The sequence below is a fragment of the Equus quagga genome, chromosome 15 (assembly GCF_021613505.1).
Source record: "Equus quagga isolate Etosha38 chromosome 15, UCLA_HA_Equagga_1.0, whole genome shotgun sequence".
NCBI lineage: Eukaryota > Metazoa > Chordata > Mammalia > Perissodactyla > Equidae > Equus > Equus quagga.
In genome coordinates, this window is record NC_060281.1 from 85,358,086 (window position 1) to 85,371,628 (window position 13,543).

Below are 13,543 nucleotides of genomic sequence, written 5' to 3' on the forward strand. Positions count from 1 at the left end.
AAAACAAACAAAAAGGCAGTTATATCTCCTACCTTATCAGCAGTTACACCAAATACAAATGGATCAGATACTACAATCAAAGCACAGAGATTGGCAAAACAGATTTAAAAAAAAAAACATGATGTAACCATATGCTGTCTACAAGACATTCACTTTAGTTTCAAAGACACAAACAGGTTGAAAGGAAAAGTATGAAAAGAGATATACCACGCAAGCAGTAACCAAAAGAGAGGTGCAGTGCCTATACTGACATCAGACAAAATAGACTTTGAGACAAAAATTGTTACACGAGACAAAGAAGGATTTGGGAATTAATAAAAGGATCAATCCTTCAGGAAGACATAATAATCATAAAAATATATGCACCCAAACCCCAAAATACATGAAACAAAAACTGACAGAATTGAAAGGAAAAATAAGAAATTCCACAGTAATAGTTGGAGACTTCATTTTCAATACTAAATAGGACTATCCATCATATCAACAAGGAAGTAGAGGATTTGAACAACACTATATAACCAGACCTAATGGATATCTTTAGAACACCCCACCACCAAGAGGAGAATACTTGAGAATTTTTCTCAAGTGCACATGGGACATTCTTGAGGACAGATGACATGTTCGACCATAAAGCAAGCCTCAATAAAGTTAAAAGGATTGATATCTCTTTGTTGATACAAAGTATGTACTCCAACAATGGAATGAAATTTAAAATCAATAACAGAAGGAAATTTGGAAAGTTACAAATATGTGGGAATTAAACATACTCATAACCTTTAACTAGACTGACAATAAATTAAATGTCATCCCTCTAGTTAAACTCTTCCAATGACATCCCATCAGTGTGTGAATAAAATATTACCTCCTTACAATGGTTTAAAAGGCCCAGCATTACCTAGCTCCTGCCCACCTCAATAACCTCAGCTCCTACCATCTCCTTTTCATTCACTCCCTCACTGTGCTCCACTGGCCTTCACGCTAATTTTCCTCAGTTAGCCAAGTTCACACTCGCTGTTTACTCTGCCTAGAATGCAGTTTGCCTAGATCTTCACATTTGGTTCTTTCAGGTCTCACCTGAATCTTCTCCCACACACTCTCCCACAGTGCTGTCATTCTCTTTTCTCAGTACTCTGCTTTAGTCTGTTTTATTTTTTATTTGTGTGTGTGAGTGTGAGAGACTGTCGTTGAGCTAACATCTGTACCAATCTTCCTCTATTTTATGTGGGATGCTGCCACAGTGTAGCTTGACAAGCAGTGCTAGGTCCACACCCGGGATCTGAACCTGTGAACCCCGGGCCACCAAAGCAGAGTGTGTGAACTTAACCAATATGCCATCGGGCCGGCCCCTTTAGCGTATTTTAAATTGTCTTCAGAGCACATATCACTTTCAAATATTTTCATATATATTTACTACTTTATTGTGTGCTTCTCCCCACCGGAATGTTAGTAGTAACTTTATTCCTCCTTGTCTTTGGCTGAAACACTATGGTTTAGAACAGCGCCTAGCACATAGAAATGCTCAATAAATAAACTTATTTCTTCTTGAGGAAATGAACTGAAATTATAAAAAGCACATATACCCAAGAAGTGTGTAATGAATGCACACTATTCAGATTATCCATAAAAACGTAGTTTAAAAACATCTTGTGCATTTCTGTCATTAAGCTTCAAGGCATATAAAACACTTTGTTTACTTGTAATGACAAGTAAAAGCCAAGTAAATTGCAATCTCAGACTCTGATTTATATTATAAGAACTAAAATTAAATAGTTACCTCAACAGCATATGGACATATCAGTGTTAAAACTTGAAAGAGAATTCTAAACTCTTAAGATCTCTTAACTGATGGACTCCCTTGTCTAGGGAAATAGTATAGTATACTGATTAAGCATACATTCCTTAGAATCAGACAGACACAGGTTAAAGTCCAACTCTTCCAGTTACTAGCTGGATGTCCTGCACAAGGTATTTAATCTCTAAGCATAAATGTTCTTTTTGGTAAAGTTGGGATGATAATAATATCTACTTCATAAGATTATTCTGAGTATAAAGTTTATATCACAAATGAAAAGACTCAGACAATCCTTTGGGAAAAAGCATTCAAAAAGAGCTATTATACTTTGTTACTATTATCACATAGGTAAACCAAAAGGAAATATGAGGCCAAGATATTGTTAAAAAATTTGTCTTACATATAACTCTGTGATCAGGTATAATACCTGACAAATAAGGCATAATACTCTGTCATCAAGTATTACACCTGATGATAGGATTCTGTCACCAGGTAAAAATCAATGAATGAGAATATGGGAAGAGCAGAAAGAGGAGGTATTTATGGTGTGCTTCAAAATTAATGGGAAAACCCCACTATGGAACTTTTCCCTACACAGGCATACCTCCTTTCATTGCACTTCACTTTATTGCACTTTGCAGATACTGCATTTTTTATAAGGCTCTGGATCAGCAGGAAGATTACTACTGCTAAAGGTGCAGATGATGGTTAGTATTTTTTAGCAATAAAGTATTTTTTAATTAAGGTATGTATACTGTTTTTCTAGACATAATGCTATTGCACACTTAATAGACTACAGTATAGTGTCAACATAACTTTTATATACAGTAGGAAACCCAAAACTTCATGGGACTCTCTTTATTGCAATATTTGCTTTACTGCAGTGGTCTGGAACTGAACCCACAGCATCTTTGAGGTATGCCTGCATAGTGTTGTATCATATGAAAATCTACCATTCCTTGGGGTTTCTCTTCCTATGGTACCCATGAAGAATATAACTATTTCTGCAACTCATAATTACACTAAAATGACAGTAACTACTTCACAACTGACTTGTCTAAAAGATGTGATTCAAGAAAATTCCAGAACAAAAAGATAAAGGGTAAAAAGTCAAACTAAAATAGATACAACTAAAAAGGGATATGTTCTAGGAATGAGGGCACATGTATATGTACCATATCGTGCATATCATCTGACAATGAATATTGAGGTAAATTACAACTGGCCACAAATTCTTTCCTTTCTATATTTGCCCTTGGGTAATCCCCACCCTACAGTGGTTCTGGGCTTGGCCATATGACTTGCTCTGGCCAATGAGACAATAGCATTGTGGTATAAACAGACTCAAAAAGTGCTCGTGCTTTGTGCTTCCACTCTCTTGCTGTTCTTGGAATCCTACAACTGCCATGTGAAGAAGTTCAGGAAAACCTGCTGGATAATAAGAGGCACATGGCCCAGTTGCTGTTGTCCCCCTGGCCAACAGCACAGCAACTGTCAGAAAGGTGAGTGAGACTGTCTTAGATGATGCAACCAGAAGTCAAACCTCTAGTTGACATTGAACACATAAGTAAGCCCAGCAGAAATCAGCCGGGTCAGACCAGACCAGATGAGCCACCCAGCTGACGACATATAGAATCTTGAGCTAAATAAATAGTTGTCATTTTAAGCCACTAAGTTTTGGGGTGAATTGTTACGGAGCAAAAGCTAGCAGATACAAGTACAAATCAACATTATATTCTTTGTGGGGTTTTTTTTTGTAATAATGGAGAAGAGTAAAATACCAAAACAATGAAGAAAAGTCAGCATGCTAAATTTTAAAAAAAGATAAATCAACCAAATACTGTTACCAGAGAAGACAGTAGCAGAACTATGCTTGCCTATGGTAAATGCCTAATAGATATTTACTGAATTGAAATAAATGAAATATAGCACACATATAAAAGAGGAATAGGATCTGATAAGTTATTCAAAAAAGCATATTCCTATATATGTGGTGAAAAATAATTCTTCCCCTTCCCTCTTAATATATCTTATATTCTGACTGACTCTCTTGAATGGTGGGTGTCAACATTCCCATGGTCAGCTATTTCTTCTATAACTTCCTTTACACTTGATTTGAATTTTGCTCCATATATATCTTAACGGGATATTTTATCCATTTTGGCATCATACTTTTTTAAAAATGAGAAGCAGAAATTAGAGAGATTCAGAAGACAACTGAGACTATTATAGCGGGAAGAAAAATGCTCAAAAAAGAATTGGGTAGTTTGATGAAAAACTATGTGTGTATAAATACAGAACAATTACTAACATCACCATGATGATCACTATTATCATTAATAACCATCATGCATTAAATAACCTATATATGAAAAACTTGTGCTAAGTGCCTAATATTATTTTATTTAATCCTCAACACAACCTTTCAAGGCTTGTGATGCTAACCCAGTTTACAAATGGGAAAACTGAGGTTTACTGAAGCATTGTGCAAGGGGGACAAAATCCAGGTCCAATTCCAAAGAACCAGCAGTCCTCACTTCACATGTATCTTGCTTCAATATACACGAATTTTAGTTACCACAGTTAAATAACACCAGTTTCTCAATAACACAGTTCAAATTTCAGTTACCAAGGTATATTAACTGTGAGTAAATGTATAAAGCACAACTCCTCTCCTAGCTCCTTAGTCCACAATGGCAATGTAATTAAGAGATGTACATCACGCTTAGTGACCAATCACATCACTTATTTCAAAGTCTGTCAGTGACTGGTCACCACACATCTGTTATTCAGCTTACGCACAAACAGCAAAGAGGGAGTAGTGTTGTCTCCTTATCTCTCAGTGATAAACACATGGTCATTCTATAAAAATGGATTTTTGAAAGACAGAATTGACCAACAGAGATGAGTGCAGCAAAAAAATAAAAAGTGATAACGCTGGAGGTGAAATTCAGATCAAACATAAAGAGAGTTAAAGAAGAAATAACTGACCATGGGAATGTGGATACAGCCACCATTCAAGACATTCAGGCACAAGAACTTAGTGAAGATGAACTTATCGACATAAATGAGGAAAGAGGATGTGACAAAAAGCCTGAAAACGTCCCAGAGAAAGCGATACTGGCAAAATTATTGGAATTACAGGAATTCTCAGAGATAATTCATAAAACTGAAAGCACAAAGGTTAAAATGGAGGAAGCTGATCCAAATTAGAAAGGAGTATGATGCCTTGCCAAGGCATAGAAAAGGTGCTCACTCTGTATCATAAGTTATATGATGAGAAGAAGGCAGCAAGCACTCTTCAAATAACTCTAGATAAGCTTTTTTACAGAAAAGTAAAATAAATTCTCAATGTTTCTAACATTTTTAAATCACGGTGTACCAAATAAATATAAATTTTAATACTTTTCCCATCCTTTATACATTTATAACCCACAGCAAGAGAGTTTTCAGTATTTTGATAAAAACTTTTAAAGGTCACAGAATAATCTAAATTGTTGAAAAGATCACAGTGAAAGGTTTTTCAGCTTGCACAGTCCTTTCTATGGTACTTTGCTACCATGCAAAGCAAAGACTGCCTGTATACACTATTTCCATTATATTACGCTATCTCACTAAACATATGAAAGGTTTTAATATGAGAGATTTGAAATAAATGTTAGATTCCTTCCAGAACTCATTAAAAAGTAGATTAAAACTATTGAGGAATTCATCTAACGATAAGCAAGAACTTCTAAACCATCAAGGTGATAAGTTTATGGTCTGTGACATCTGCATCCTTAGTAGTCTTCAAGAAGAAAATACACAACTACGTCTCCTAATTTTCTCATTGATTTAGACACTGAGGTTAAAAAGAAAAAAAAAAGGTGCCCAGCAATGTCTAGGCTATAAAATAAGTAAAAGACAAACTTTCAACGAATTTTCAAGCTAGTTTAAAACTCAGATACATTCAAGTGACATGTGTATATAACCATATAAATATTAAGTGAAATTAGCAAGAGATGATGAATGACATATTCACAGAAGCTCAATGTGGCTTCCAGGAAAAGGTAAGAGTTGAACTGGACCTACTTAGCCCAATAATAGTGGGAGCAAGGGAGAAAACTCCAGGCACAGAGCTTGGCAGAAACAAGAAGGAAGAAGAAAAGTAAAAGACTGGACCAACAAGAAGAGAAGGTTTGTCACCAGAGTAGCAAGAAACAAAGGGGGAAACGTGACTGCCTGTGAAGTCTTAAATATCAGTCCAACTGGCAACATGGAACAACAGAAAGTTTTTATGAGAACATTATAAGAATAAAAGGCTATCACAACAAAATAAGAATGAAACTATAAGAACCTTGACTGGCTGTGGAAATAAGCTGTGTAAGATATATACGGAATACATTTAAGAAAGCGTGCAGAGGAGTTACTGACTAATTTGATACAAAGAATGAAAAAGGATAAAGAGATAAATATCCTAAATGTATGAGACCAGGTAGCTAGGAACAACGACCCCAATAAGAGAAACTCAAAACATCAAAAAAGCCACCGGTCCAAGGGGGCAACATGAGTTTGTTGGGGATCTGCTGATCGTGAGGAACCTTAGATCACTTAAAAGATGTCACTTTTGCTTCCAGTAACAACTGAGTAAGATCCTAGTGGACCCACTCCCACATACAAAAAAAAAAACTATAAAATCTAGACATAATACATAAAGGAGTTATCTGAAAGCACTGTAGAGTGAAGAGAAGTAGGCAGATTTTGGAAGAAGAGAGTTGTGAAGTGAGCTCCCATTTTCAAGTCACAGAGGTGGGGTGCAATTGGAGTGGTGAGTAGAGGGAGAGGAGTGCTGTCTTTCTGGCCTGGGGAATCAGAATACGGAAGCACAAGAAACCATAGCCTTTGGCCGAGGAGGAAGGGGATCCGAGGAGGAAAAGAAACAGAAAAGGGATATTCAAATTCTGTCTACTTGAATCTTTCACTAACACTTGAGTTACACATGTATGGAACAAATTCAAAGCAGTTCAACTAAAGACAAAATATCTGTACTGAAGTTGGAGCTACAACTCCAGAAACAAAGTATGCAGTTCTATTCTAACCAAAATAATTACCTGCCAAGCAACACCACCACCAAGAATGGAAAACTTTCTCAAGAGAAAAAAAAATCAACTCAAAAAGTATTCAAATAAACCAATAAATGGCAGGAAAAGAGAAACAGAGGAACAAAAACAGAGAAGACAAAGAAATAATAAAATGGTAGAGGCAAAAGTCAACAGCATCAGGGCCGGCCCCATGGCCAAGCAGTTAAGTTCACACACTCTGCTTCGGCAGCCCAGGGTTTCACTGGTTCAGATCCTGGGTGCGGACATGGCACCACTCATAGGCCATGCTGAGGTGGCATCCCAGACAGCACAACCAGAGGCACTCACAACTATAATATACAGCTATGTACTGGGGGGCCTTGGGAAGCAGAAAAATGAGAAAAAAAGATTGGCAACAGTTGTTAGCTCAGGTGCCAACCTTAAAAAAAAAAAATCAACAGCATCAATAATTACATTAAATGTTAAGGGACAAAGGTTCCAATCAAAGGCAGAGATTGACAAAACTGATTTAAAAAGCAAGACCCAATTATATGCTGTCCAAAAGAAATGAATTTTAAATGTAAAGGCCTAGAAATATTAAAAATATATGGAGAGAAAAACATACACAATGCAAAAAATAAGGAGAAGGTGGCTGGAGTGGCTATAACAATATCAGACAAAATCAATTTTAGGACAAAAATTACTACCAGGGATAAATAGGGACCTTGCATAACAATAAAAGGATCAATTCTTCAAGAAGATCTAACAATAATAGAAGTGTATATATTAATAATAGTTTCAAAAAACATGAAGCAAAAATTGACGATATTAAAGGGATAAACAGTCAATTCCAAAATCTTCGTTGGAGATTTTAACTTCTTTATTCCAGCAGTTGATGGAATAACTGGACAAAAAAAAAAATGAGCAAAGACACAGAAGGTATGAACAACACCATCAATGACCTTGAGTTAATTCATATCTATAGAACTACACCTCACAACTACAGAAGACACATTCTTTTCAAGTGCCCATAGTTTTACCAGGTAAAACTTAAGTTTATCAGGATAAATCATAAGCTTGGCCATAAAACAAGCCTCAGTAAATTTAAAAGTATTAATATCATGCTGAGTATGTTCTTCCACCACAATGGAATTAAGTTAGATATCCATAATAAGATAACTAAAAACACCCCAACTATTAGGAAAGTACGCAACAAACTTTTAAACACATGAATTAAAGAAGTATTCACAAATAAAATTAGAAAATTTCTAAACTGAATGCTAACGAAAATATAACATCAAAATTTGTGGGATGTAGCAAAAGCAGCCCTAGGAGAGAACATTTTAGCTTTAAATGTTTATATTAAGAAAAGAAGAAAGCTTTAAAATAAATAGCCTAATTCCCATCTTAAGAAATGAAAAGGAGAGCAAATTAAATGTAAAATAATTAGAAAGAAGGAAATAATAAAGAGCACAACTAATAAGAAGAAAACATACCACAATATTGAAAATCAATGAAACCAATAGCTGAGTATGTGCAAAGATGAGCAAAACTGATAACCCACTAGGCAGACTAATGAGACAAAAGAGAGAAGACACAAATTAACAATATCAAGAATGAAAGAAAGGACATCACTATAGATCCCACAAAAATTTAAAAGATAATAGAAAGGAATGTTTAACAACTTTATGTCAATTAATTTGCAGCTGAGATTAAATGCAAAAATTAATTGAAAGAAATAAAATACCAAAACTAATCAAAGAAGAATTAGAAAACCTGAATGGCCTTATATCAATCAAAGAAATTGAATTCATAATTAAAATTTTCCCACAAAGAAAAGTCCAGGTAAAGATGGCTTGAGTGGTGAATTCTACCAAATACTTAAGGAAGAAACAATACCAATCCTACATAAACTCTTTTAGAATATACAAGAAGAGGGAAGACTTCACAACTCATTGTATGAGGCCAATATCACTCTGATACCAAAACCAGACAAAGACATCATGAGAAAAGAAAACATAGATCAATATCCCTCATAAACACAAATGCAAAAATTCTTAACAAAACTATAGCAAGTCATATCCAACAATATATAAAAAGGATAATACATAATGACTAAGTGGTATTTCTCCCATGAATGCAAGGTTGGCTTAACATCCCCAAACAAAATCAATTTAATTTACCATGAGAAAAAAAACATATTATATTTCAATAGATGAAGAAAAAAATTTTTAAAAATTCAACACTCAATCATAATAGGAATTGAAGGGAACATCCTCCACCTGATTAAGGGCATCATCCTCAACAATGAAAAGCTCAATGCTTTCCCACTAAGATCAGGAATGAGTAAAGGAAGTTCGTTCTCACTATTTCTATTCAAAATTGTACTGGATAGCCTAACCAGCACTATAGAGCAAGAAAAAGAAGTAAAATGCATACGCAAAATAAAGGAAAAAGAATTGTCATTACTTGCAGACAACATGATTGTGTACAGAAAAAATCCTAAGGGATCTGCAAAAAACCCTATTGGAACTTAAAAGCAAATTCAACAGGGTCACATGACACAAAGTACAAAAATACACTGCATTCCAATAGAGTAGAAATGAAAAATTTTAAGTCCACTTGTAATAGCATCAAAAAATAAAATTCTTATGAACAAATTTAATAAAAGATGTGCAAGACCCGAACACTAAAAACTACAAAAAGTTGCAAAGGGAAATAAAGACTAAATAAATGGGGAGATATATACCATGTTCATGGATTGGAAAACTCAATAAGGTTAAGATGGCACTTCTCTCCAATTGCTCTAAAAACTCAATGCAATCCTATTAATTTGCCAGTAGGCTCTTTGAAGATATTGATAAGCTGATTCTACAACTTACAGAAAAATGCAAAGACAGAGAATAGCAAAAACAACATAGAAAAAGAAGAGCAAAGGTGGGAAACTCCAACGTCTGATGTCAAGACTTACAATAAAACTACAGTAATCAAGACAGTATGATCAGGGCATAAGGATAGACAGACCGATCAAGGGAACAAAGTAGAGAGTCTGGTAATAGCCCCATACTTTTATGGTCAAATGGCTGTGACAAAGGTGTCAAAGATAATTCAATGGGGTAAGAATAGTCTTTTCAACAAATGTTGCTGGAACACAGTTACCTATATGGAAAAAATATAATGAAACTTTACCCTTACCTCATACCATACCCCAAAATTAATTCAAAATGAATCTTAGACCTAAAGGTAAAAACTATAAAAGTTCCAGAAGAAAACATAAGAAAAACTTTATAATCTTGAGTAAGACAAACATTTCTTAAACAGAACCCAAAAAGAATGAACATCAACAGACAAGAGCTAACAGGCAGCTGGAGATAAGGTATCCTAATTTAGTGATAGGACTGGGCTTATTCTTTTTGGAGGGCTCTCATAGTGCTTTGTTCATATCTCTCTTGCAGCTCATTTCACACCAAAAGCAATCTTTCATTCAGACAAAAAGACGTAACAAAAGACTCTCTATCTAATCTCTGGAGCCCTTGGATCTCTACATAAAAAATTAACATGTACAGAGAGATAGAAATTGGAAGGTATATTTTCCCACATCAAACTAGACAATGACAACATCTCAGAGAAAGACTTCAGAAGGGCAAAGGGTTATAATGAAAAAGTCAGAAAGTCAAAAATAAAAGAAAAATGAATTGATAAAATTTCACCAGACATATTTATGACAAGAGAGTATTAGTGAACTCTCTTTTACATATATTTCTAGAAAAATAAGTATAAAATCAAGTTTTTATAAAATGAAACTTTTTTAGGCAGTAATGGAAATTTCTTTATAAGTTAATCTTAATATGAGTCATATTGTATAGGAAGACCCTTTCATGATTTCAATAATAAACCCTAATTTATATTTTATATAATTTTATATAATTCTAGATGTTCCTAAGTTTGCTTAAAGCCAAATATGGAGTTGAATGAAATACTAATGCAAATTGTCAATATACAATAAGTTCACTTATAATAAGGGAAAAAATTAGACTAAAACCTGATAAAAGTTATCTTGAAAGGTTGAATTTTCATCTATAACCATAAAACTGCACATTTTTCAGCCATTTTTTTGTGCAAAAATCACGAGAGGTTAACAAGAGAAAGTGGAAATGACACAGAAAAAGGAAAAAAATAAAAGTTTAATGATGTTTACAAATATAAGGACATGAGATAAGTGGATCCAAAAAAGGAAGGAATGGAGATACTTAATTTGAAAATTAAGGTCTCTATATGTATCAGGCTTATTGCATCAACCACAAGCTTTTAACAAAAAGGAGGGGCCAACCCAGTGGCCTAGCAGTTAAGTTTACATACTCCATTTCAGCGGCCCGGGGTTCATCGGTTCGGATCCCGAGCGCAGACCTATGCACTGCTCATCAAGACATTCTGTGGCAGGCATCCCATACATAAAATAAAGAAAGATGGGCACGGATGTTAGCTCAGGGCCAATCTTCCTCAGTAAAAAGAAGAGGACTGGTGGCGGATGTTAGCTCAGAGCTGATCTTCCTCAAAAAAAAAAAAAGGAGAAAGAAAAAGAGAAGATACCTGCCAAGCCTTGCTAGAATAATTTATTAATCTGAACTTTTAATAAAAATGTCACAATCATAGCTATTATACACCACACACCTATTATGTACAAGTAACAAATTATCTCTCTTAAATAACCTTACAAGATAGGTATTATTATCCCATTTATCTTAACCCCAGAAAGGTTAAGAGATTTACCCAAAGCCATACTGTCACTAATAGAAGAGAAGGAACTTGAACCTAGGTGTGTCCTTTAAAACGGCACTCTAACTCCCAAATGGTGTCATATGACAATGCTTTAAAACAGATTTTTCTCAATTCATAATGATTATGGTTATAAAAGAAATCCTTTAGGGAACTGCAGAACACTAAACAATTCATGAGGTAGCACCAATACTGGAAATGCCACTGAATGAAGCCAAAAATACCTAGAGAATTAAAGTATAAAGTAATATAACTATGACATTATTATTAAGACAGTAAAAACCTTTTTTAAATCTCTAGCGAATAACCATTAACTTTTGTTAACCCAACAGAAAGTCAAGAATGGGATCAAACAGTTTTGTGGTTCAATAAAAACTATTTCAAATACTTCAGTCACATCTTAAGAAATCATTTCCAAAATGAACTAGGGGTGGGACCAGCCCGGTGGCCTGATGGTTATGTTGGCGCACTCCACTTCAGCAGCCCGGAGTTCACAGGTTCGGATCCTGGGTGCGGACCTATGCACTGCTCATGCCACAGATGTTAGCTCAGCGGCAATCTTCTTCAAGCAAAAAGAGGAAGATTGGCAACAGATGTTAGCTCAGGGCCAAGCTTCCTCACCAAAAAAGAAAATAAATAAAATAAACTGGGGGTTAGGCTGTGAACAGACACACTGAAAATAAAGTATATACAAAAAAAAAGATCACAACTCAAGCCTTAAAGTATTCAAGGGAATACAGCTAATTATAATGATTTATTAGGGGGGAAAAAGTCTCTCTGATTAAATACCATTCTGTAAACAAGCAGTCATTACCAGGGAATAAAATTAATTACTTTAAACTGGAAGAAACATGATCATCATCCTCCATCTAAAACATCTATGAAACAAAAAGATGTCCAAAACCTATATAAATAACTAGAATGTATCCTATTAAGAAGCTGAGTGAAAAAAAAATCAAATTTCAAACATACAGGAAAAGAATTAAACTTGGACATAGAAAGCAAACTTCCAAAGCACAAAAAAGGAAGCCATTCACTAGCGTACCAGCTCAATGAAGCCATTCTACATTTTGCTGAAGTATAGACTATTAAAATATTAATAACTGTAGTGAGTCAATAAAATCTCACATTAAAATAAGAAAGCAGCACAAAAGATTCTGTGAAAGTAAATGAAATTTCTACCTTTGGCCATTTGGGATTGAGAAGTCGAGCTTTGATTGCATCGTCCAGCGCCTTGTCATATTGCTGGATTTTCATATAGGCTGCAGATCTATTGCTGTATAAGATGCAGTTCTGAGGATCAACGGCCAGGGCTTCATTGTACAGAACAATAGCTGTGTGGAAATCTCCATCATGACAGGCCTGATTACTCTGACGAACTTTCTCAACAAATTCAGCTTTGCTCAGTACTGGTCCATCAGGACTTCTCCGGCCAATAGTCTTAGCACCAAAGAGAGGAATCTACAAACAAAGAAACTTTGTGAGATAAAGTTCAGATAATCCAGAGGGCTTCCTTGTCTGAACTTCAAGAGAACATGGACATTCTTCACGGTCTGCTTTGTACTATAGTTAACTTCTGTGCCCAGAAAGACAATAAACTTTCCAAGAAGCAGCCAACATAGTGCCTTGAATGCATACGTATATATATGTATGTGTGTGTTTATATATAGACATATAGTTATAAACATACACATTTATATTTACATATGTATATATTTTTTGATTGAGAGAATGAATGAATGAATGCAAAAGAGTACTGGATTCAGGCTTTTCCTTGGTGAAGTTATGCTAAGGGAAAGACCAAAATACAAACCTATAAAGAAAACCTATACAAATCTCAACTATGTTAAGATGGTTGCACTTAAAAAGATATTGAAAGGAACAAGATCAATATATTAACTATCCTAAATTATCT

The 13,543-nt window shown here is 34.9% G+C and overlaps 1 protein-coding gene across 3 annotated transcripts in view; it reads right to left on the bottom strand.

The window, feature by feature from the left end:
* TTC28 (tetratricopeptide repeat domain 28) overlaps window positions 1–13,543 on the bottom strand; it is a 604,528-nt gene that overhangs the window by 562,127 nt on the left and 28,858 nt on the right. For all 3 annotated transcript variants that reach the window (XM_046640182.1, XM_046640181.1, XM_046640184.1), the window contains exon 2: window positions 12,811–13,089. In XM_046640182.1, the coding sequence (XP_046496138.1) occupies window positions 12,811–13,089 (279 nt within the window). The remainder of the gene's footprint in view (window positions 1–12,810; window positions 13,090–13,543) is intronic.